Consider the following 25,535-nt stretch of genomic DNA (forward strand, 5'->3'; position numbering starts at 1 on the left):
AAAATTCCCCTGGGCTCAATCTATTCATCCTTCCCTACCTCTGCCACACTTCTGGTAACCATTGATCATTTTTTACTGTGTCCACAGTTTTATCTTTTCCAGAAATTCATATAGTTAAAATCATACAGTCTGTAGCCCTTTTAGATTGGCTTCTTTCACTTAGAGATATGCGTTTATCCGTGTCTTTTTTGTGGCTTGATAGCTCACTTCTGTTTTTATCACTGAATAAGATTCCAGTGTATGGATGTACCAAAGTTGAACTATTCATCTGTTGAAAACCCTGTTGGCTGCTTCCAAGTTTTGACAATTATAAATAAAGGTGCGATACACATTAATATGGAGGGTTTTATGTGGATATAAGTTTTCAAATCCTTTGGGTAAATATCAAGGAGTGCAATTGCTGAATCATGTGGTAAGGATGTGTGTAGTTTTGTGAGAAACTGCCAGACTGTGTTCTAGAGTGGCTGTACCAGTTTGCATTTCCACCATCAATGAAAAAGAGTTCCAGTTGCTCCTTGAGAAAATTTGGTATTTTCAGTGATTTGGATTTTAGCCATTCTAATATGTGTTATAATCGTTTTAATTTGTATTTCTCTGATGACGTATGACGTTGAACATTTTATCCTATGCCTATTTGCCACCTGTATTGCTTCTTTAGTGAGGTATCTGTTGGACATTTTGTGTATTTTTAAATTGGGTTGTTTGTTTTCTTATTTTTGAGCTTTAAAAGTACTTTGTATATTTTGTAATAATCCTTTATCAGATATGTGTTTTAAGATATTTTCTCCAATCTCTGGGTCATCTTTTCATACCTATAACAGTGTCTTTCACAGAGCAGAAGCTTTTAATTTCATTGAGGTCCAATTACCAATTTTTTCATTCATGGTTCATGATTTTGGTTTTCTATCTAAAAAGCCATTGCAAAACTCAAGATCACCTATAGTTTCTTTTATGTTATCTTCTAGATGTTTTATAGTTTGCAGTTGACATCTAGGTCTGTGAACCATTTCGAGTTAATTTTGGTGAAACATGGACGCTCTGAATCTAGATTCACTTTTTTGCACGTGGATCTAGTTGTTCTAATACCATTCGTTGAAAACACTAACCTTCCTCATTGAATTGCCTTTGTTCCTTTGCCAAAGATCAGTTGATCATATTTATGTGGGTCTGTTTTGGGCTCTATAGTCAGTTCCTTTGATCAATTTGTCTATTCTTTCACCAGTACCACACTGTCTTAATTAATGTACCTCTGTAGAAAGTCTTGCAGTCAGGTAGTGTCACTCCTCTGACTTTGTTCTTCTCCTTCAATATTGTGTTGGCTATTCTAAGTATTTTAACTTTCCTTATAAACTTTAGAAAGAATTTGTCAATAGCCCTGAAATAACTTGCTGAGATTTTGGCTGGGATTGAATTCAATCTATACATCAAGTAGGGAAGAACTTACATCTGGACAATGTTGAGTCTTCCTCATGGAATATCATCCATTTACTTAGATAGTTTTTTCATCAGTTTTGTAGTGTTCTTCATATAGACCATGTACTTTATTGTTACATTTTTATATTTCTAATATAAATGGTATTATGTTTTTAATTTCAAATCCAACTGTTCATTGCTGGAATATAAGAAAATAATTGACTTTTGTACATTAACCTTGTATCCTACAACCTTGCTATAATTGCTTATTAGTTTCAGGAGTTTTTTCGTTGTTGTTGCATCTTTGAAATTTTCTACATAGACAGTCATGTCACTTGCAAACAGAAGCATTTTTATTTCTTTATAATCAGTATACCTCTTATTTCCTTTTCTTCTCTTATTGCATTATGTCAGTTTTCCAGTACAATGTTTAATAGAAGCAGTGAAAGCAGACATCCTTCTTTGTTCCTGACCTGAACAGGAAAGTCTCCAGTTTCTCACCGTATACAGGCAAAAGTGATTTAAAGAACTCCAATTTCAGACACATATTGAAAATATATATATTTAACTTTAAATATATTGAAAAAGAAGCTTATAAGTATCTAAGTTGGATAGTACAAATTAACTACTATGGTAAGACTGTAAGACTGAGCTAAGATTTTTCTGCTGTACGTGAAACAATGCCTGGTACTTAGCCAAAACTCAATAAATATTTATTAACTGAATGAATGAAATGGTAAATGAATGTGTGATGACAATGAAAAACAGGACTCAGAACATAAAACATCTATGTTCTTCATTAAAAAATAAAAATAAAAACTGGTGACATAAAAATAAGAATGAGATTAGCTATAGGTTTTTGTAGGATATTCTTTACAAGTTGAGGAAGTTCCCCTCTATTCCTAGCTTCTTAAGAGTTGTTATCATGAATGGATGTTAAAATTTGTCATATGATTTCTCTGCATCTATTGATAAAATTATATGATTTTTCTTCTTTAGCTTGCTGATACGATAGATTACATTAATCAGTTTTCTAATGTTTGCCAACTTAACATACCTGAAATAAATTCTACCTCATGGTTGTGTATAATTCATTTATACATTTTTGGATTCATTTTGCTAATATTTTGTAGAGGATTTTTGCATTTATGTTCATGGAAGATATTGGCCTATAGTTTTCCTTTCCAGTAGTCTCTTTGTCTGATTTTGGTATTAGGGTAAAGCTGGTCTCATAGAATGAATTTGGAAATGTTTCCTCTGCTTCTATTTTCTGGATACAACTGTAGAGAGTTGATACCATTTCTTCCTTAAAATTTTGGTAGAATTCACCATCAAACCCATCTGGATTTATTGCTTTCTCTTTTGGAATGTTTATTAATGATTGATTCAATTTCATTAATAGATAAAGGCCTATTCACATTATCTGCTTTTCTTGTGTGAGTTTTTATAGATGTGCTTTTCAAGGAATTGGTCAATTTCATCTAGATTATCAAATTTGTGGGCATGGAGTTGTTAATAATTAATAACCCTTTATTATTCTTTCAGGGGATCAATGATGATGGCTACTCTTTCATTTCAGATATTTATAATTGTATCTTCTCTCTTTTTTTCCTTAGGTAACCTAGCTAGAAGTTTATCAGTTTTATTGTTCCCTTCCAAGGACCAGTTTAAATTATTGATTTTAGATCTTTCTTAATTTCTACTTTATGAATTTAATTCTGTGAAATTTCCCTGTAAACATGGCTTCACTATCCCACAAACTTTGATTATATTTCCATTTCCATTTGGCTTGAAATACTTTTAGTTTTCCTTGTGACTCCTTCTTTAACCCGTGTTTTATTGAGAAGCGTGTTGTATAATCTCAAAAGTATTTGGCCTTTTTCTTCAGCTATTTTCCTGTTACTTATTTCTAGTTAAACTCCACTGTGTTCTGAAAGGATACATTATATGATTCTATTCTTTTAAATTTGCTGTAGTGTGTTTTATGACCCAGATGTCTTCAATCTTGGTGAGTGTTCCCTATGAGTCTGAGAAGAATGTGTATTCTGCTGTTTCTGGATGACGTAGTCTACCAATGAAGTAGATCTAGTTGATTGATGTTATTCAGTTCAACTATGCCCTTACTGATTTAATGCCTCCCGCTCTGTCAGTTACTTATAGAGGGATGTTGAAGTCTTCAACTGTAAGAGTGGATTCATCTACTTCTCCTTGCGGTTGTACCACTTTTCGAGTTGTACTGTCTCAAGTATTTGATGTTCTGTTGTTGGGTGCATACACATTCGGGATTGTTGTCTTCTTAGAGAATTGACCGCTTTCTCATTGTGTAATGCCATCTTCATCCATAATAGTTTTCTTTCTCCGAAGTCTGTTTTGCCCCAAATTAATATAGCTTTTCCAGCTTTCTGTTCATTAGTATTAGCATGGTATATCTTTCTCCATCCTCTTAATTCTAATCTACCCGTGTCCTTATATTTAACTTAAGTTTCTTATAGACAATACATAGTTGAGTCTTGTTTTTTAATCTACTCTGACAATCTCTGTCTTTTAATTGGTATATTTAGAAAACAGACATTTAAAGTGATTATTGATAGTTGAGTCAATACCTAGCATATCTGTTACTGTTTTACATTTGTTAACTTTGTTCTTTTTGTGTGCATGTGTCTTATACTCTTTTTTGCTTCCTTTGTTTTAAATGAGCATTTTTTATGAGTCCTTTTTTCTCTTCTCTTAGCATGTCTTCTTTTTAAAGCCTTTTTATTATTTGCCCATGAGTTTGCAACATGCATTTACTAATAATCCAAGTCCACTTTCAAATAACACTATACCACTTCATGAGTAGTGCAAGTACACAGTATTCTCAATTCCTCCCTCCCTTCTCTTATAATGTGCTGCCGTACATTTCACTTGCCCAAAAGCTAAAATCACTGAATACATTCTTGTTATTATTATTTTGACTAAACTATTATCTGTTACATCAATTAATAATAAGAAAAGTAAAATATTTTATTTACCTTTATTTATTCCTTCTCTAACACTCTTCTTTTTTTTTATGTAATCTGATTTTCTGACCATATCATTTTTCTTTTCTCTAAGGAACTTCTTTTAACTTTACTTGCAAGACAGATCTACTAGCAAAAAATTTCAATTTTTATATGTCTGAGAAAATCTTTCTTTCTCCTTTATTTTGAAGGATAATTTTGCTGGATATGGAATTCCAGGTTGGTGTCTTCTTTCGTCGCTCTAAATATTTTGTTTCACTGTCTTCTTGTTGGCATGTTTTCTGAAGAGAAGTCTGATGTCATTCTTATCCTTGCTGCTCTATAAGTTGTTTTCTCCCCCTGGCTTCTTTCATTAGATAGATTCTCTCTAACCTTTGATTCTCTGAAGTTTGAATATCATGTGCCTCAGTGTAGATAAATTTTACTGCTGGTATTTATCATGTTGATGTTCTCAGATCTTCCAGGATCCGTGGTTTGTTGTCTATCATTAAGTTTGGGAAAATATCATTTATTATCACTTTAAATATTTTTTCTGTTCTTTCTTTCTTCTCCTACTGGTATTCACATTATGCATGTTATACCTTTTATAACCATTCCACAATTCTTGGATAGTCTGTTCCATTCTTTTGTTTGTTTGTTTTTTGCATTTCACATTTGGAATTGTCTATTGATGTATTTTCAAGCTCACTGATTCTTTCCTCTGCTGTGTCCAGTCTGTTGATGAGCTCATCAGAAGCATGCTTCATTTCTGTTAGAGTGGTTTTTTTTTTAATTTCTAGCATTTCCTTTTGATTCTTTCTTAGAGTTTCCAGTTCTCTGCTTACATTGTCCATCTGTTCTTCCATGTTGTCCACTTTTTCCATTAGAGCCCTTAGCTTATTAATCATACTTGTATTGAATTTCCTGTCTGATAATTTCAACATCTCCACCATACCTAAATCTGGTTCTGATGCTTAGTCTGTGCCTTGACAGCCTAACATGATATACTGGGTAAAAATTAGGCCTTTAGTATGAGGTTTTATGTTCATCTGGCTAGAGGTTAAGCTGTGTTTGCTCTAGCTGTAGGATCAGGGCTCTAATTTTCCCTTTTGTCCTTGTTTTTGTCTCCTCTGCTGTTGGGTTTCCAGAGAGATTTCTTCCTAAATAAGGTCTACAATGTACTGTTCTTTAAGTTGAATTCCCGTATTTTTACATAGAAGCCCTACATATATGTTGGTAAGTTGTGGGGTGAGAGAAAGCTCTCTGTAGGGCTACAATTTGGTCTCAGTCTTTTAGTGAGTCCTTTACTACCCCTGGGTTTTATTCTTTATAATTTCCCCTCAGATTTTTACTTTTTTCACTCCTTAGGTAATACAGGAAGACTAGAGGGAGCTGAAGTGGTAATTTCCCCCTGCATGGAAAACTACCAGGCGCTGGAGTTGGGTATTTTCTTTTCCCCAATTCGGTTAGGCTCTGATGAACCTAGTCAGTTAAGCTCTTTTTAAATAATTTGTCTTGCGGGTAGGCCTTGCTGAGAAGAACAGAATGCTCTAGGTATATTTCTGGGTATATTTTCCCCTCCTCCTGCCAAAAAATTGAGGGAAATTTTTCTGTGATTTTTCCCTGTGAGGACCTGATAGGACTCCTGGAGGTCTAACTCACAAAAGTTTGGAGATCCTCCCCACTGACCCCTGCCACCCAAGATTTTTTAACTTTCAAACTTGTCCACAGTGAGTCTCCAGCAATTCATCAACTACAGTTTAGGCTTTTCGACCTCATTACTGGTCCCCACAGGGGTTTCTGTCGCTTGGTTTCTGTTTTAGTAAGTTGTGATTCTCAGCATCTGCCTGTCTCTCTCTCCAATTTTGGAGGCAGCAGTTATGATTGCTCTGTGACCTTAATTCACTGAAGAATTTAAGAAGAGTTGTTGATTTTCAGTTTATTCAGCTTTTCTCTTGTCATGAAGACTAGAGTAACAATTTCAAGCTCCTTACATTGCTGTCCTGGAGACTAGAGGTCTGTGCTGTACACATGTAATGAATTGTTTAACCTCTCTCTACCCCAGATTTCTAACCCCAGATCTGTAAAGGGAAGTTAATAGTCTTACCCTACATCTACACATGTGGCAGTGTTCATATAACATAACATATGTGAATGTTCTAAATTTTATTAATATGGGCAATATTATTGTTATTTCTATCCTTTATTAAATGAATATAAAGCCTATAAACTCCCTTTTGAGGGAAATTTCCCTTTTCATTACTTTTGATTATTTTCTCTCCTCTCATATAAAATTTGAGTGTTTTCAAATGAAACCATGAGAAATTGTGCACTGCTAAGGATTAAGCGCAGTTCAGTTCATTGCTTTGCCCTATCAGCAGTGATTAAAGAGCAGACACCTAGCAGAACAGCTGAGAGTTAACTGAGGGCCAAGTAAAGCCAAGGTTTCCTCTCACTGATGCATTTTACACCCTAACTTTAATGAGCTAAGTATGTGATGAAATGGATAAATGTTTCCATTATCCAAAAGTGTCCATTCAGAGTCTCTAAATCAGCACTGGGACCTGCCTTCAGTGTTTCAGGAACCTGGAGACTGACTAGTTGCAGGAGAGGAACTTTAGGAAAAGCTACTGGTCGAGTTCTTTTAATTCTTTATCTGGACAACCTAGATACATGGATATTGTTGAGGAAGCTGGTCTCTAAGAGCCATATTCTTCTGGAATTTAATCATCATCACCCATATTTTCTATTACCTGTTGCTGAGTGTTCTCCTCCAGAGGAATGTTCATTCTAAACAAATGCTGAGGAGTTGCTTTCTCAAATCCTTGACATAAATTTAACTGGTTAATGTTATAATATTTGTATTTAAATGGTATAATATTATTTTATTCTGACTATCTATGTTTTTCATTTAGCAAGTTCTCTTTAAGTTTTTCCTACCCTACATTATAAGCTTGGATTATAATATCACCTTTGAATATAATATAAACTTGATTATAATATCAATACATAAACTTCATTATATCTTTATATATTTTTTGAATACATTTTGCTTTTATAATAAAAATCATGGTAACAATGGTTGTTTTACAGTATATAATGTTAACAATTATTATATTAATGGTGAGTGTTCAACCAAAATGTAGAATATCAAAGAAGTAACCAGATTATTTATCTACCAGTTGATTTTTATAAAGCTATTTCAAATAATGTTATTATTGCAACATGAATTGCTTTTCAGTAAAATTTGTGTATTAAAATACAAAATTAGAAACAAACGAATTTAGAATTAATTAGCTTTGAAGACATTAGCCACTTTAATTTTTCAAAGTGATAGTTGTTTAGGGCTTCCCTGGTGGCACAGTGGTTGAGAGTCCACCTGCCGATGCAGGGGACACGGGTTCGTGCCCCGGTCCGGGAGGATCCCACATGCCGCTTAGCGGCTGGGCCCGTGAGCCATGGCCGCTGAGCCTGCGCGTCCGGAGCCTGTGCTCCGCAACGGGAGAGGCCACAACAGTGAGAGGCCCGCGTACCGCAAAAAAAAAAGTGATAGTTGTTTAAAAGTTTTTTAAAATAAATACTTTGCTGAGCATTATCATATACATACACACACAAAAAGTCTCAGGAGACAGTCAGTATTATTTCTGTTGAAAGGCAAAAAATACATACCATAATTTTAGTCTTTAGTGCGTGGCCCATTGGCCATAAATAAAATCCAGCATTAAAAGGAGTCCATAAATGATTCTTCTAGTTTTTCCGTTGGCCATTGTGGCTACAAAAATCACTTTACATGACATGCAATTGTTCAATTTAATACACTGGTGGTTCCATAAATACATATTACTATTGAAACAACTAATGAACTTGTCAAAAAGTTTTGTTGAAATTAAGTAGTGAGTTAGTAAACTCAACCAGAATTAATTTGGACTGTAGTAGGATGAAATAATGGGATAAAAATAGGGTGACATATATTGGAGAGTTAATGCTCATGATGAGAGGGTAGAGGGATGGCCAGGAGATGTCATGGTGGGGTTTTGAGAAGTAGAGTAAAAGGAGAATGGAAGGAAAGGGAATCTGTCACGAGCCTGTAGGATTGATTGAAGATTAAAAAGACTGAAAGCAGAGAATAAAAGGAAGTGTTAAAACAATAAAAATGATACATTAATAAATAAAACACATGTATGCTAGAGTTTTGGATAAAACCAGAAAAGGTTGTGTTATATTTTCATGAAATTTGGTTTTCTGAGATGATTTTCCCAGAAAAAGAGTTATAAAATAAATAAAATAAAGCTATTTCTTTTTAAATCTCTGTGATGTAATCCAGGGTTAATGCAAAAGGAGCGCTCAACTTAGTTTGATTTTGTAGCCTTGTCCTGTTATCAAGGTCAGTCAGAAGCTTCATACATATTTTTTTAACTTTTAAAAAATGGGGAGAATTTGTGTGAATTTGAAAACTAAGTATTCACTAAATCTTGGAGCTGAAGACTCTTTGGAGTGAGTGTTTGCTTATGTGTGAGACAGAAAACAGTCAACTGACCCGAATTCCTTTCATATTGAATCTTAGCTTATTTTATTTTTCAAGAAATCAAATATGAAAGGTAATTTTTACTTAAGAACTGTCTGCTTTTCCAAAATGTTGGTGTTAAAGTCTCACTTTTCAGGTTTCCAAGCTTCAGGCAAGTTTTTCTTTTCTTTTTTTTTTTTTTAGTCTGTCATCTTGATTTATTTTTGGTATTATGTTTAATGTCCATTAAGAGTTGGATTTCTGACTTGACCTTAGACTTTTTGTAGTAGTGCACATTGGCAGTATGCTTAATTTCTGGTCTGAATTATTTAGTGGTTTTTGGTAAGACTCCTAGAATGTCAGTATAATATCATGTGTAACAGAATGAGTGATATTGTCCTCTCCTTCTAATAGTATAAATTTTGGATAGATTTTTATAGGATAAATTATCTGTAGATAAATTTTGACACTAAGAAAAAAGTGAGGAAGTAAGATTTTTCAGTAAAGGGAAATGTCATTGAAGAAAAAGAATATTGCGATAGAGGAAAATTACTATCCATGAGTATTCTTTACTCTGAGTCTTATTTTTCCCGTGTAAAAGAAAGGATTGTATAAGTGATTGCTGAAGTACCTTAAGAGTACATTATATATGTATAATATATATGTATATATCATACATATGTATAGCAACTAAGGAAATGGTAATCATAAAATTTTGGTGCAAAAAAATGTAGGAAAGTATCTTTTCAACTTTATTTTTTGTTGTTTAAATAGATTTTTTTGAAGAGCGCTAGGAAATGTCTGTTTTTGTTTTGTTCTGAATTGTTTTTATTGTTTAAAAAAAGATCAGAACTTGTCATGGTGGTTGGTTTCAAAACAAGCTCTATTTCTATTTCTCTTCCTTTTGAATCTGTTAGTCCTTATACTTTAAAAAGTCCTGAATATTGACGTTAGTTAATTCAGATAGATTTTCTGTCTGTCAAAATGTTAAATATTTTCCACAGATTGGTTCCTGAAATGACTTGTTTACTCTCATATTCATTTACTATGAGGATTTTCTACAGTAACACACCTTAGTCGAGATGGATGAAGTTTTTTTAAGTGGTGAAAAATTCTAGTTGTACACCTCCGCCAGCTTTTTAGATACTTGAGATAGTTACAGTTTGGGGCCATGTCTAATTTGGTACACGGAAATCGATATGTCAAAACTAAACAAAGGTCTAACTCACCAAAGGAAATATAACATCCATAGTCTCACTTTATAACCACACCTTGCCTGAGTATAAGCTGGATCTTGCCCACTATGTTATAGAACAGATTGTACATCAAGGATGATTAAAAGTATTATTATTGAGCTGTCGCATTGCTAGATTCCATTCTTTCAGCAACAACCTAGATGCCCATATGCCTCTAACTTCCAAACAATGAAGAGTTGATTTTTCTCTGTTTCTTTTTCTTCCCCATTTTTAGGTGTATACTGTTGAGGAATCTGGACTAAGCATCCTGGTGTGGTCAGTGATTGGCAATAAAAGAACCGGTTGGATGTATGGACATGTACCTCTCTCCAGTAACAGTCCATTTAAGGTGGCATTTGAAGCTGATCTGAGCGGAAAAGAGAACATCTTTATTGCCCTTGATGACATCTCCTTTACCCCAGAATGTAGATTTGAAGGTAAGCCATCCCTTCAGAAAATGGGATGTTCAAGGATTGTTTTAAATATCTGAATATAGAAAAATGGGGAATTTCTGAGGCATTGCACTTCTTTTCACGTCCGGTCCTACTCATACATTGTAGAAAGAACAGTATGTACTGCCGGAGGTAAAGTTTTTCTCCCCATGAAACTTTATCATGAAATTTTCATATCCTCTAGGCAGCAGAATAGCTTAGACTAAAATTCTTTAAGAAACCCAGAGAAAATTTAGTTCCATCAGTATAGCTTTATTGTCTACTTTCTTTATTTCCAAAGGTTCACAACAACTGCACGAGGTAAAGATTCCTCTGTTCACCTGTCATCTTCCAGACTGTCTTTTCCATCCATATTAGCTTTTCCCTTTCCCTGGGCCATTTCCCTTCTGTTTCTACACTGCAATCTAGAACTCTGATTCTATTGCATAAAGAAAAAAAAATCTTGTCAGTAACTCCTTTTCTTAGAAATCATCCCCTTAACTGAAATCTGAATTTCTAATGTTTAAGATGCTTCCACGTAAGTAGCTATTTGCTCTCTTATAAATTCTTCACGTTATCAACATTAGAGAGTAGGGTCATTGCCTTTCAGACTACTCCATGCCTCTTTCAAAATTCTGTTCTTACAGCCTTTATTCAAACTTTTCTTCTCTTTTAAAGCCACACATCTGGGTTCTTTTTCTCATGGTTTTCCACTGGATTCTAAATCCTGGGCAATCTCAACCTCCAGGTGAATCAAACTGTGTGAAACATTGGCCTCTTAAATTCTAGTAACTTTCATAAATATTTTTCCTCATTAACCAACTCCCATAGTTATATTCTGAACTTTATCATCCCCTCTGAAAATTTAGAGTTAAAAAATATAATATAATCATTATGTCTTCTACTTTTTGAAAACTATAATCATTATGTCTTCTACATTTATGTCTTCTACTCCTCCTAAACCTGTTTTCCAATGTAAGTAATAAGAAAAAATACAACTCTAGATTTGCAATGTTTCCTGTTTTTTTCCATAAAACAAGCTTTTTATACTTTTCCCCTAATGGTCTCAGATTTAATGATCTAACACCTCAATTCCATTCTTAATCAAGCACTTTGAATTCTGTCCTCTTTTTTTCATTTTAACATAAATTTGGATCCTAATTATGTTCCAGGAACTCTGCTAAGTACTTTGCAAGTATTAACACATTTCTTTATCAGACCATCCCTGTAGAATAGATACAAGTATCTAGCTCATGTTCCGTATAATGGCTTTATCAGTCTTTGAAATTGACTTACAGTAGCCGTAGCCATTCGCATTTTCCAAACTGCTACTGGTCATACTCATTGGGACCACTAAAAATGTCAACTTATCACGTTAGCTGGACTCCCAACAGTCCCAGATGCAGGTTTAGGACCATTCCCTGGCGCTACTTCTCTACAACAATCCTCAAATCCTCGTCTCTTCCTTGAACTTTCTTCACTCTGCCAATGTTCTTATATCCTTTGAACAGAAAATAGAGCCCGTTTATAATGAACTTCCTTAATTTTCTCTTCCCTTCCTCCAAATGTGCCTGTAACTGCAACCAAATTATTTTTGTCACCGTTCGTCTCAGGAAAAAATCCCTTGAAAAATCCTGCTGAGAAATCTGCTGATAGCCTCATGGAGGTTCTTTTGTATGTGGCAAGTTACTTTGCTCTTGCTGCTTTCAAAATTCTTTCTTTTCTTTGACTCTTAATGATTTAATTATAATGTGTATCTGGGTAGACTCCTTTGAGTTGATCTTGTTTGGGCACTTTTTTTTTTTTCCCCCGTACGCGGGACTCTCACCGCTGAGGCCTCTCCCGTTGCGGAGCACAGGCTCCGGACGCGCAGGCTCAGCGGCCATGGCTCACGGGCGCAGCCGCTCCACGGCATGTGGGATCTTCCCGGACCGGGGCACGAACCCGTGTCCCCTGCATCGGCAGGCGGACTCTCAACCACTGCGCCACCAGGGAAGCCCTGTTTGGGCACTTTTGAGCTTCATGAGTCTGGATTTCTATATCCTTTCCAAGATTTAGGATGTTTTTGGCCATTATTTCTCTAGGTAAACTTTCTGCCTTTTTCTCTTTCTCTCTTGTTCTCTGGGAATCACATGATGTGGGATTCAAGCCATGTCACTAGGCCGCCTCAGGGACCATGGTCAGATTGAAGCCAGCAGGCCTGTGACTGGGAGTACACACAGGGCTCCTCCTGGTTGCTGAGGGAGCAGGAACTGAACCGTGGCAGAGCAGGGTTGGAACTAGTCACAGGACAGCTCCAGGGTCCACAGCCAGGACTGACGTCAGCGGGCCTGCTTCCAGGGGCACAAATGTGTGTAGGCAGGACTAACTCCTGGAATGCAGTAGAGCAGGGCTGGAACTGGGTCATAGGGCTGCTGCAGGATCTTCAGTCAAGTCCAAGGTCAGGCGGCCTCTTAATGGGGCACAGACAGGCATGGGTCCTCCCCCACCTCTGGGCATGTTGGGCTGGTTGTGGAAGTGTGGCCAAGCATGGCTGTAGCTGAGTCCACTGGGAAATGGGGCTACTCTTGGTCTGTATCCAGGACCACTTTCAGTGAACCTGCCACCAGAGCATGGGCCTCCCTTCTCAAAGCAGCTCTCCCTGGTCTTGGGCTTCACCAGAGTTTCACAACTCCTGCCAGGATCCTAACGCTCCCACGAAGGCACTTTTGTCCATGGGTGACTGCTAGTTTGTTGTTTGGGGTTGGAGGGATGTGAGCTAGGGACCTCCTATTCTACCATCTTTCTGATGTCACTCTCCTCACATGGAATTTTTAAAGGTTTTTTAAAAAGAAAAAAATAGCAATTATATATTTATGCCTCCAAAACGTTTGGTAAAAATGGTCTTCGAAGTGTTAGCCCTTAGCAAGGAAAACTTCATTTCCTAGTAATACTGTATAAAGGAAGCATTATTGTCACATAAAATTTAAAACTGATCAAATTTCAATGAAGTTCTCTCCAAATATTCTATTTTTATTGAATGAAAATGCCCAGGATGGGACACAGTTTTCCAATGGAATATAGTTGTAAAAAAAAGGTTAAAATTCAGGTGGTACACGGCCTTCTACAATGAATATTTGTTGAACAAAGCGAGAGAAAGATTAGATAAATGTTTCCAGTATTCATCTATGTGTGTCCTTCTTCATTCAGCTCTCAGGGAATGTGAAAAATTCTCTACCATCAAAACTATTGAATACTTGCTGCTTCCATCTTTCCTTAATTAGCTCAGTCTCGATTCAAGTGAACTAAGCAAGCTAAATTAACTTAGATAATATTCTCCAAATCTATAATAAGACATCCAGATTTTTACATTTAGCATATTACATTTTCTGATGTCCAGATTAACATCCTAAGATTAAAAACAGCATCCTAAGATTAAAAACTCTCAACTTCATTTCAACCTCATATTAGGTTTTTTCGTTGTTTTGACCATTCTCCCCACACACCCTCTATAAGATGCACTCTCCCATAAGATGAAGGGATGTAGAACTGCAGCATTTGTCACCATAAGTTACCTGTAGTTTTCTTTCCATTTAGAAGATTGCCCTATAATGGCGACCCCTCCCCTACCCCACAGATCTTTAGTTTCTGTGTTATTACTTCTCTATCCTTCCTTTAATTACTTCAGGTTTCCCAGGGAAACATTTTCTGAATGGCGACATCCTTGATGCAATAAAGCATCCCCAGCAATTCTGAGTCGGCAGAGAAATGCATTTATTTTCATAGAGTCTGGTTTTTTAACCATGTGAGTTTCCAGGGTGGAAGGTGTTTTCTATTTTTGTTCTATAATTTGAAACAAGAAGGAACACATTTTTCTCCCTGGTGAAGACACATTTTACAGGGCTGGTAGGACATTGCTGCCTTTAAAACTATACAAGACATTGTACAGTATTTGAAGCAACAGTGAGTGAGAAAATGTAGCATACTTGAAGATATGGTGCATATCTACAGAATTTTTTTCAGGAGTCTAGTAAGGGGGCAAATACCAGTAGACATAGCTGGAAGGGGAATGATAGGTAGGAAGCAGATTATTTTGGTGTTCTGGGTTGAATAGTGTCCTCCTCCAAATCCATGGCCTTCCCAGGTCCTCAAAATGTGAGCTTATTTGGAAGTAAGGTCTTTGCAGATGTAATTAAGATGCGAGTTAAGAGGAGGTCATACTGGAGTAGGGTTGGCCCTTAATATAATATGACTGGTGTCATTCTAAGGAGAGGAGAAGGGACACAGCAACAGACACACAGGAAGAATATCATGTGATGAAGGAGGCAGAGATTGAAGTGATGCATCTCTGAGTAAAGGCATGACAAGGATGGCCAGGAAAACCAGAAGCTAAGAGAAAGGAATGGACTGGGTTCTCCCCTAGAGCCTTCAGAGATAGTGTGTCTCTGTGAGCACCTTGAATTTCAGACTTCTGGCCTATGGAACTGTGAGAGAATAAATGTCTATCATTTTAAGCCATCCAGTTTTTGGTACTTTGTTATGGCATCCCTAGGAAACAAGTACAACTGGGAACACTGATGTCTACTTTATAACCAAGAACTGGGTTCAAATTGTCATTAAAACACTTACTACCCACTTGACCCCATTTTTCTTATCCATGAAATGATTATCATCAAGATTTAGGAAATGTGCCTTTCCTGAAAAGAGTTGCAGTAACTAATTTTTTAAAAAATTTTTATTGGAGTGTAGTTGATTAACAGTGTTGTGTTAGCTTCAGGTGTACAGCAAAGTGAATCAGTTATACATATACATATATCCACTCTTTTTTTTTTTTTTAGATTCTCTTCCCACACAGACCATTATAGAGTATTGAGTAGAGTTCCCTGTGCTGTACAGCAGGTTCTTATTAGTAATCTATTTTGTATATAGTAGTGTGTATATGTCAATCCCAATCTCCCAATTTATCCCTCCCCCCACTTATCCCCTGGTAGCCATAAGTTTGTTTTCTACATCCATGACTTTACTTTTGTTTCGTAAAGCATTAACTATTTCAGGCAAAAAAAACCTAAGAATAATTCTGCAACATCTTGTCTTCTACTAATTAACATTCCTAAATGAAATGTACTGAGTCTGATGCTCCATTATGTAAATACACAGTAAATAACAAGGGATGCTGCTGTGGATTTTACATCTAAGAAAACTCCAGTTTTAGGGATTCACTTTATGAACAAACTTTCCAACTAGATTTTTTTGTTGAATTGAAAGAAAATGATCTTCAGGAAGTGAATGCAAAGAAAAGAAATATTATCCTAGGGCATCCTTTTTTAAATTGACTTGGTAAGTATAAAATGAGAGTAACTAGCAAGGTGCCAGACAAATAATGAAATTCATAAGGCATTCAAGGGGAATAAGCAGCCACAAGTTCTCCTTGTTCTATTATCACTGCTAAACGACAGTGGCTCTCACGTCATTCTGGAATAGAGATGTTCATTCTTGTTTCACATCTCTGAATCTGAGCAGCAAGTGTTACTCTGGAGCATTTCCAGGACAGGTCTATTCTCTTGAATGCAAATTATTTAAAGATGGAGATATTTGTCTGTTTTCATCATCTTCGTCATTTATGTCATCTTCGGTGATGTATTCTGCATGCCTAGCAGAGTCCTGTTGTATAGGAGCTACTCAATAAACATGTCCTATGAATAAAGAAATATGTCAAATGAGTAGATGAATAAGTAAAAGTCATCAACTGAATTTATCGACATATGGTACCTCCTTTCACCACCACCAATGAACTCTGCCTCCAGTCTTATTTTCAAACCCTTGTTTGGGAGGTAAGAGAGACAGAGACAAAGAGAGACACAGAGAGGATCCAATAGATTCTGTGTGGCTATATTGAGTGATAGAAAGATGACAACTATACTAAAAATTTAGAGACATGAGTCTAAATCATGACTGTATCACTAAATACTTGTATAATTTTAAGAAACTAATTTAAACTCCTTAGACCATGTTTTGTCATCAGGGAAATGATATAGACAATCTCTTAAGTCCCTTTCAGGTCTATCGTTTTATGATCATATGGGACTTGGTTTGTAAAAGAGGATTAGGAAGGCAGAAGGAAGGCATAGAGAATGACATGCAAAAGAAGAGAGTCCAGAGAGAATGAGGAGGGAGTTCAGAGGGATCTAGGGTTATGGCAGAAATGTCATTGCAGGAAGACACAGAAGACTTCTTGCTACTTGCTGTATTTGTGAACTTGAGTAAGTCTGCCCTTCATTTAGTCAAAGTTGAGAATCTACTGTGTGCTGCCCTGGATTTAGATTGGAAGGACATATGTGCCTATAATATTATCGCCAGCTCTCCAGGAATTTACAAACTAAGGACATATTGGGATAATGATGCATACGTGGAAGCCTAAAATATTATAAAGTGCATTTGAAACTCTCTCAGCTCTAAAACTATAGTTCTAAGATGATCTCATTTGACTTGAAGGCAGCATCGAGTATATGGAAGTAACTTATTGAGGCATCAATGAATATTTATAAGAAATATTCAGTGGTGTGTTGGGAGACTAGCTCTCAAGGGGGAAAAAATCCCTGATGTGTAGCATTTCCCTATTTCCTTGGTGAAATACCCCAGCATGGTTAATTTCAGGCTACCAGTATGACCTCACTGAAGGTGTATTTGAGAAGAAAAGCACACAGTCAGCTTTGGTGAAGCAGTACAACAGGCTGCCATACACACACGTCAGAGGAAGGAGCCTCAGGGGTAATGATGCTCCTTTCCTCCCAGCTAGACAGAGGAGTGAAAACTACGGCTGTGGTCCAGGGCAAAGAATGAGCATATTTACTTCTCATAATGGATGAAGAGTTTGCTAATGAAAACTTATCTCATAATAAGGATATTTGTACCATTGGTATGAGTTTATATTTTTAAAAAAAGCCTCAAAAACCTCTTGGTTATGAACCATAAAGAGATGTCATCAAGTTTTTAGTGCCTTTATCCTTTTCTCAATATCCACTTTGAAACCAGAGATTCTGCCTTCTTTTTTCCCCCTCAGTTCCATTTTACAGCTCAAACTCTACTTCAAGGCCTTCTTATTACTCATCGGAATCCCTGTTATGGCTGCATAACAGACCTATCTAATTTACACACACACGTAACTACCGGCTTAATTTTCTAGTCCCTACTATAGTGTAAGTTCCAGAAAAGTAGACCTTGCATTTTTCTTATTCACCACGATAACAAAAATAATTTTTTATTGCAAGCAACAGAACCTGACTCGGGCTCACTTAAAGGCAGAAAATAAGCTTATTGAAAGAATATTGACTGCTCCAAAAATTAAATGTAAAACTAAGAATCTAAGACAGAAGAATAAGTGGGAAGTGAGTAAGACTGAGTAAACCAGAGGTTGAAACTACCTAAGTCCACTGCCTGTGAATACTTCCTTCAGAGCTGGGCTATCTACTTTCCTGCCACCATTATGAGTAATCTCTAATCGTCCCTTTGTCACTCCCTTAAAATTAAAGGAGCTGGTTGGAAGCATACTGTTGACCAAGCCCAAATCATATGTCTACACTTCAGAGTCTTGTAAGTTACACTTTCATTTCTAATTTCCACATCAGCCACCTCTGGCTGACGACCATTCCTCTTCTTTTTTAAAAAATCATAATCGAGCTTGAATATTCTGCAACCATGTGGACCAATTTACAAAGCTGACCAGAAACAATAAATTTTCCATCTATACTCCAATGGTGAGAGATGAAATAAAACTGAGACTAATCAAAATACATAAATTCATACAAGTTGTAAAGAAGAAAAATGCTTAGAGGCTGTTAATTGCCTACTGAATATGTTTCTTATCCTTTGTCGCAGCTCCTGTCTTATCTCTCTGATTCTGGTTACGAAATGATCCCTTAAAATAAGACCTCTTGCCTTTCTCTAGTCATGTCCCATATTCTGTCCTCTCATCTCATTGACTTTAATCTTACTGCTCTCAGGCTGGAGATGCCCTGCCCTTTATCTCCTCTTGTGTAAATCCTTTTTCACTTTCAAGGGCAGAGCAAAAGCCACCTTCTTCATGAATTTATCCTTAATATCCCCAGCAGGAAACCAAACTCTGTTCCAGATTGTTAAGGCCTTAAGTTTGCAGCTCTCCTGTGATATATCTTACATGGTATTTTGTGATATGTGTAGCTTGTTTTCTGTCATTTTCAGTTCCTCTCCATTGAAAAATCTCCATTGTCATTATCTTGTCCTTTAAAGAAAATTTTAGTGAGTATGAGTATCTTTAACTTTAGGTTGATTGATAAAAATATAAATTTGAAATAAGTGTATGATATAGAGTAGATATCCATTTTATATCGGAAGAGATATAGCACTGTAGATAAATGATTTAGAACATGGTTTTAACACATGGGTCATTTTTATAATTTTGATTCAGTTAGTGATTCATGGGCCTAATTTTTAAACAAATAGTGATGAATGTACAAAAAGCTGAATGAAAACGATTATCAGTCAATCCTGATTCACTTATCGGCTTATAGAATATTATTAGGTTTTAAATCTATTATTGCAGTCAGAGTCCATGAAGTCCTCCCAGTTTGCCAAATGATGGGATAATTCCCCTTTATGCCTGGAAGGGACACTAGATTAGAAGGAAAAAACACAAAAACTGGAAAATGGCATTAAAAGCTAATACCAAGCAGGCTTATGGGAGTAAGATCTGGATTCCCTCTTAACTACATCTGGTGGAGCTTGTCTGTTACACTGTGAGGTGGTTCTTATTGGGTTTCCTGCTGATCTTCAGGCTGGAAGGAATTTTATTGAATTAGGGGGAAGAAATCTAAATGACAACCATGGAAAAATCAGTCCCAGTAGGAACCATACTCCATTAGCCTGGGTTTGACAAGTTCTTCATGTTGAATGTGAAGATAAACCACAGTTCACTGTCCCAACACTGTCTTAAAGGTGAATGCTTTTATATGAACAATGACGTTTACCACAGAATCATATATATTTATGTATCCATAGTATATAAATATATATGTATATTTAAAATAAAATATGGTATGGTGAGTTAGTCATTTGTCTACCATATAGTCATTTTTGAAAATTATCATAACCTTTGCTGACTCTTTTCTTTTTACTTGGAAATATTCAGCGGGCCAGTGTTTTACCAGACCAAGTGTGTCTGAGGGATTCGGGGAGTTTTTCAATAGCCAAGGTCGATCTGGGCCTGTTTTGTTCTCTTGGGCTATTAAAGTTTACTTCTATTATGGGTTTCCTGATTCCCTGGAACACATATGTTGTTATCTGGAAAACATTCAGACTTTATGAAAACAAGCTTGTTTGTTTGTTGCCTAAGAAATAAAATAAGAAAGTGACACTGCTTCACTAAAAAAATCTGTTTTAAGAAAAGTTTTTTTTTTCTTTTTTCATTGAAAACAAGTGACTTCAACAGAATGACCAGTTTTTCTGAGAGCATCTTATTGGCATCTGAGAACATTTAACCTAGAGAAGACCAGTCACTCTTTGTGGAAATAGTTGGAAATGGGAAAATAGAAAACAAAAAACAGGTCTGTTGGCTTAACAAAGAGTAAATAAATAGGTTTATATGGATGAGTTGTCATTTTCACTAATATAAACTTGGTCAAAATAGAAAGCATGAGTTTAGAGAAATAACCAGTTTTTGATAAAAAGGGGTCTAAAGGAATGGCAGGCCCATGGTTGGTCTTCTCTGCCCGATGGAGCAGATGATTGGTCAATTAGGAGGTCGGTTCAAGTGCTGAAACATCCAGATCTTGCATTTTTGCCCTTTCTGCTCTTTCTGATTACAATGTAATTAAGGTAATGTTAGTTGGGTGTGCCTCATGCAGGGTTTCATATGGGGCAAGATAACCCAACACACATTAAAGTGAGCATTTTTTATCTTCTCAGTAAATCAATTTTTGTTTATTATTAAGCAATGAATGAACTACTATTTCTAGTAGTTCTTTTTGACTTCAAGTGTATTTTCCTTTTTTTTCAATTTTTATTGGTGTATAGTTGCGTTAGTTTCAGCTATACAGCTGTACATTTTAAATTATTTTATTAGAAAGGCAGAAATTAGTCTTAAAATTATGTGGTTTTAAAAGTAAAACTAATTCAATCATGTAGAACACTCCAAACTTTAGGTAAAGCTACTTATTCATATTCCTCAGAAGTTAATATGAAGTTAAACATAGTTGTATGTATTTGTGTTTAGTGCCAATGCCCTGTTAACTGGAAGTTATGGGGTATCATAGCCACTTTCTCTAGTTTCTCTTTCATCGAGGCAGTTGAGACAATACAGCTGGGAGATCTCTGAGAGACCACCACGTCTAACTCCTGAGTGGTCTTCTCTACTGCCCACCTCGATATCTCCATCTCAGTACCTGCCTCTCTCTCCTTTCACCTGCCTGAGACATGTAAAACAGGTGTCCCCAAAGTGTACTTGAAATTCGGCAATATTCCCTCACAGGTGATTGCCTCAGACTCTTAGATTTCCTTCAATTGTGTATATTTGTGGTGTGTGATGAAGAGACAGCTTTCCACTCTCCATCTCAAGCCTTCTACACTGAGACAAAGATGTAATCTTAGGCGCCAAAACACCCACTCATGATATCTGTAAGTGAAAACCTTCCCACTCACAGGAATGACAACGGCGTTCTCCTTCCTGCCCCATCCCAGGCGGCAAAGAGTACAATACAGTCATAATTGAAATAGTCATGATTTCCTCTGCAATTTTAGGCTTTATTGGGAGAATATAGGTGAGGCTGAGTCAGGAGTTAGGTCATTGAATAACCACAGGGCAGTGGACCTTAATCTGGTAAGGACAGCGGACCACCCTGTGAGGCATTGGAGAACCAGTTTTGAACAGGATTCTTCCTTTAGGAAATGTATTTTGGAAGCAATGTGAAGCAGGAATTAAAAGGGGAATTATTTAATAATATTGGCCCTAAAGTAGAAGTTAAGTGTTTAACATTTGGGGAATTCTTTGACTATTAAATAAAGTTCAGTTAATATGGAATAGAGCTGTCAGTGAACAATAGCGTTAAATTAGGTCAAGTACATAACCTCGCCCAACATTGCATATAAAAGAGGCCATACCAGCACAGATATGTCAGACCAGGAAATATAGTGTAGGACCATCTGGAGATGATAAAAGAGGAATGTATCTCTTATCCTCTGGGGTCTCTCTGGGTTCCAGGCCTCATGACAAGAAAGAAATGACCAGCAACTGCTCTAACATTTCATATTTTTGTATATGTTTCCACATTCATGTATGTTTTAGATTATTTGAGGTTATATGAAGGCAGAAAATTCTTCCTTTATGCAATTTCAGACATTTGCAGTGGTATCGCTATTCATAGTTAGGAAGGAATTCACTATCATTGTGGCAAATATTGATGCTGAGTAACAATGATAACTCTGGGGGCCTCTTAATATGTTCTGCTTCTTCAGCTCTTGATTTTCCCTAGCACGGAAAATATATTCTTGATTTTCTTTCGCCTCTGGAGCCTCTGTGTGTTGGGGGAGAGAGCGAGCTCCATCACAGCTTCATGTTGTAGGTAACCCAACATCCACTGCCCTGTGTCTCTCCTCCACCCTTTCCATCACTAGTGAAGAGCTTGGGCTAGAAAGTAGATTCCGAGGGATATTGGTGTTGAGATTCATACACACACACGTTTTATTTTTTAAAACAGTTTTCAGTTCACAGCAAAATTAGGTGTAAATTACAGAGTTTGGGTACACCTGCCTCCCCCATAATCACCCTTCCAGCACCATAATGTTATGTTTGTTACAGCTGACTAATCAACATTGACACATCCCTGTCACCCAAAGCCCATAGTTTTCATTAGCTTTCACTCTTGGTATTATAATTTCTGTGAGTTTTGACAAATGTATAATGGCATGTCTTAATCTATTCAGAATGCTGTAACGGAATATCATCGACTTGGATGCCTACAAATATTTCTTTCTCATAGTTTTGGAGGCTAAAAAGTCCAAGACGAATATGCTGGCAGATTTGGTGTCTGGTGCAAAACTGTTTCCTCAACAGTGCCTTCTTGCTGGGTCCTCACAAAGTGGAAAGGGCAAGGGCCAGTTTTAATAAGAGCACTAATTGCATTCCTGAGGGCTCCACTCTCATGACCTAATCAGCTCCCAAAACCCCACCTCCAAATGTCATCACATTGGGAATTATGTCTCAACATACGAAATTTGGGGGGGATGTAAACATTCAGTCTGTGCCATGGCATGCATCCACCATTACAGAGCCATAAAGAAGAGTTTTACAGCTCTAAAAGTCCCCCCTTGTTCCTCCCTTCCTTTCTACCATCTCTGGGTAACCAACGACCATTTTACAATATCCACTGTTTGTCTTTTCCAGAATATCATATAGCTGGAGTCAGACAATATGTAGGCTTTTAAGATTGACTGTTTTCACTTAGTAATATGCATGTAAGGTGGTGCTAATGTTTTTCGGGTTATAAAAGAGAACAATTAATATCGTTCATTTTTCATAGAATTATATGAGAAAGACATTAACTGTCTTAATTAGGTAACTCCATGGCTGATACCCAAGAATAAACACGTTAATATTAAAATTTTAGGGAAACCTTCTTAACTTCTCAAAGAGGGTATGCAGTAGAAGGCATTCAGTTCAGAAGATATACATAGTACATCTTCCAAGAGTATTCATTTTATTTGAATTCCTGGAGGAAGTCTTTTATAGTGAAAAAGCTTGAATGTCCTATGTCGTAGAATGTAGAATTTTCATCAGATAAAACAAGAGACTTAAAAGAAATGTTGAGCTTATGGAGAACTACTTCTGGCTAAGGGTCTACCTAGACTCCCTTTAGGGGTGCAAGTTCAAGTTCCTCTTGCAACAAAAGTATTTCCATGGAAAATTTGAGAAGTGATTCGACAGTGTGGGGGGGACGTTTAATTTAAAACAAGATGCATTTTGATGGTGGGATAGTATCTTAGGTTCCCAGGGAAGTGAATTCTGAGGCCCTGATTCCTATGCAAAAGGTTTATTGGAAATTCTCCCAGGAACAACCCCTGTGAAGTGAAGGAAGCAGGGCTGGGCAGAGGGAGGGTTGAACGTTGATACAGGTGCCATAGGGGGTCTCACGCTGATGCCATGGGGAGCTCGGGAGCTGCACTGGTCCCAAACTGATGCATAGGAGCTGGACCATCTTATCGCCAATTCGCCAATGAAGGGAGCCGATCCTGGGAGGCTGTGTGACTTTAGAGGGAAAATCCTAGAGGTAGACTCAGCTGTGAGCTGTCATCTGGTAACCTCCCAGCAGCTGGGGGCATGAGGGCCTTGATAGAAAACTCTGGACAATTCAAGACAGAATCCACTACAGACAATAAAGCCCACCAGTTTTCTTGTAAAGAAGGACCTAGAACAAGTGAGTTTGAATATCTTTTGATATAAATGATTCTAGAATTTAACAGAATTGCTGCCTCCAAATAAAAGAGAGAACTTTACTTTGCATATCTGATGTAAGCAAAAATATAAAGGAACACACACATGCAACTCATTTTGAATAAGGTGAGAAACTTGTCTTGAAATAGAGAAAATTATTCCCTTTCGTTGTTATTCCCAACAAAAGGTTGGTACCTTAGCTTAGCTAAGTAATAGGTGTATTACTAAGGTTGGTTCTAGATTTTCATCACATGCAAAACGTTTATTCAGCCTTTTCAACCTACAGTTGAGGTTCAACCTTGAGGTGAGTGTATAAAGATGAAAGTTTAGTCCATAAAATATTTGAGAAAGAAATGAAAGTAAGGATGTCTGTCCTGTCTTCAATGTGAGATTAATAAAAAGAATGAAGAGAAACTATTTATTTGACCATGGTTAAATAGTTAAATATCAAAAGATATATATACGTTATACATATAAATTTATAAAAATTGAAATCCAATTTACTTTCTAAGTTTGAATTCAGAACGTTTCCGTTGGAATACTGCAATTGTATGCACTGCTATGACTTAGGTAGTTAAGTAAGAACATGACACAAATGTCTCAAAGTCATACATTTATCCCTCTCCCACTTAAATATGCTTATTTCCATGAACAAAGATTGTCTTATATACATGACTTTCATCACAGAGTTTGAATTTAAATATATTCTAGATATGTCACCACTACTGAGTGAGTGGTAAGGGAGAGTAGCTTTTAAATTTCATTTCTAAAATGAATTCACACCACCACCCTTACGTATAAAACAAATCATTCTTATATTATCCATAAATAATAGTAGTTTTAAAATGTAAAAAACACAAAATAAGGTGTTACTGAACTGGTCCCCACTACTTTCGATTTTCTTTTCCCTTAAAATACTGATGATCCCGTCAACATCTGTCCCAGAGACGATACGAAGTATAAGAACTGTTCCACTAATAACATTCCAGCAAATTAGTGCAATCCTATATGTTCACAGATATCCCCTGACCTCTAGAAACAGCAGCAAGTCAACACTCTTTGCTCATGCTTTAAGTGTTGACTTAAACCATTGCTATGGAACAGTTTCACATGATAAAAGCTCATTAAGTTGATATCATGTCTTTGGATGCTAAAAATTTATGAGCCTCAGTATCCTCATCTATAAAATGGGTTGGTTAGGTGTGAATTACATTATCTTGAAGATTCTCACTAGTGTAATATCTTAGCTTAAACTATGATTGCATCTGCACTTCAGATATGGCTACACATAGCTGCACTTTTTAGACCTTTGAAATGTGATCATGACTCAAGGGCAAAGAGCAGTGTGACAAAACCGTAGCAGACCTCAGTTCTGTGACTCAGTCCTCCCCAAGTTCTCAGGAGCCAAATTCCCCTAGCTGAGGCCACTAAGAAACAGTTACTAAACTGTATCCCGATATAATGACATAATGCCAATTTACTTAAATTTTAAAATCGTGATTGCAACTTTTCAAAGTGCCTAACTTACTGTATAAA

General features: G+C 36.5%; 1 protein-coding gene across 1 annotated transcript in view; it reads left to right on the forward strand.

Annotated features, from left to right (window-relative positions):
• Window positions 1-25,535, forward strand: part of MALRD1 (MAM and LDL receptor class A domain containing 1) — a gene marked incomplete at both ends in the record, with an annotated part of 584,975 nt that overhangs the window by 443,373 nt on the left and 116,067 nt on the right. Inside the window, one exon of the mRNA XM_082854883.1 lies at window positions 10,366-10,567. Coding sequence (XP_082711009.1) covers window positions 10,366-10,567 — 202 coding nt within the window. The remainder of the gene's footprint in view (window positions 1-10,365; window positions 10,568-25,535) is intronic.

Source organism: Leucopleurus acutus (genome assembly GCF_964270905.1).
Source record: "Leucopleurus acutus genome assembly, chromosome: 1".
Lineage (NCBI taxonomy): Eukaryota > Metazoa > Chordata > Mammalia > Artiodactyla > Delphinidae > Leucopleurus > Leucopleurus acutus.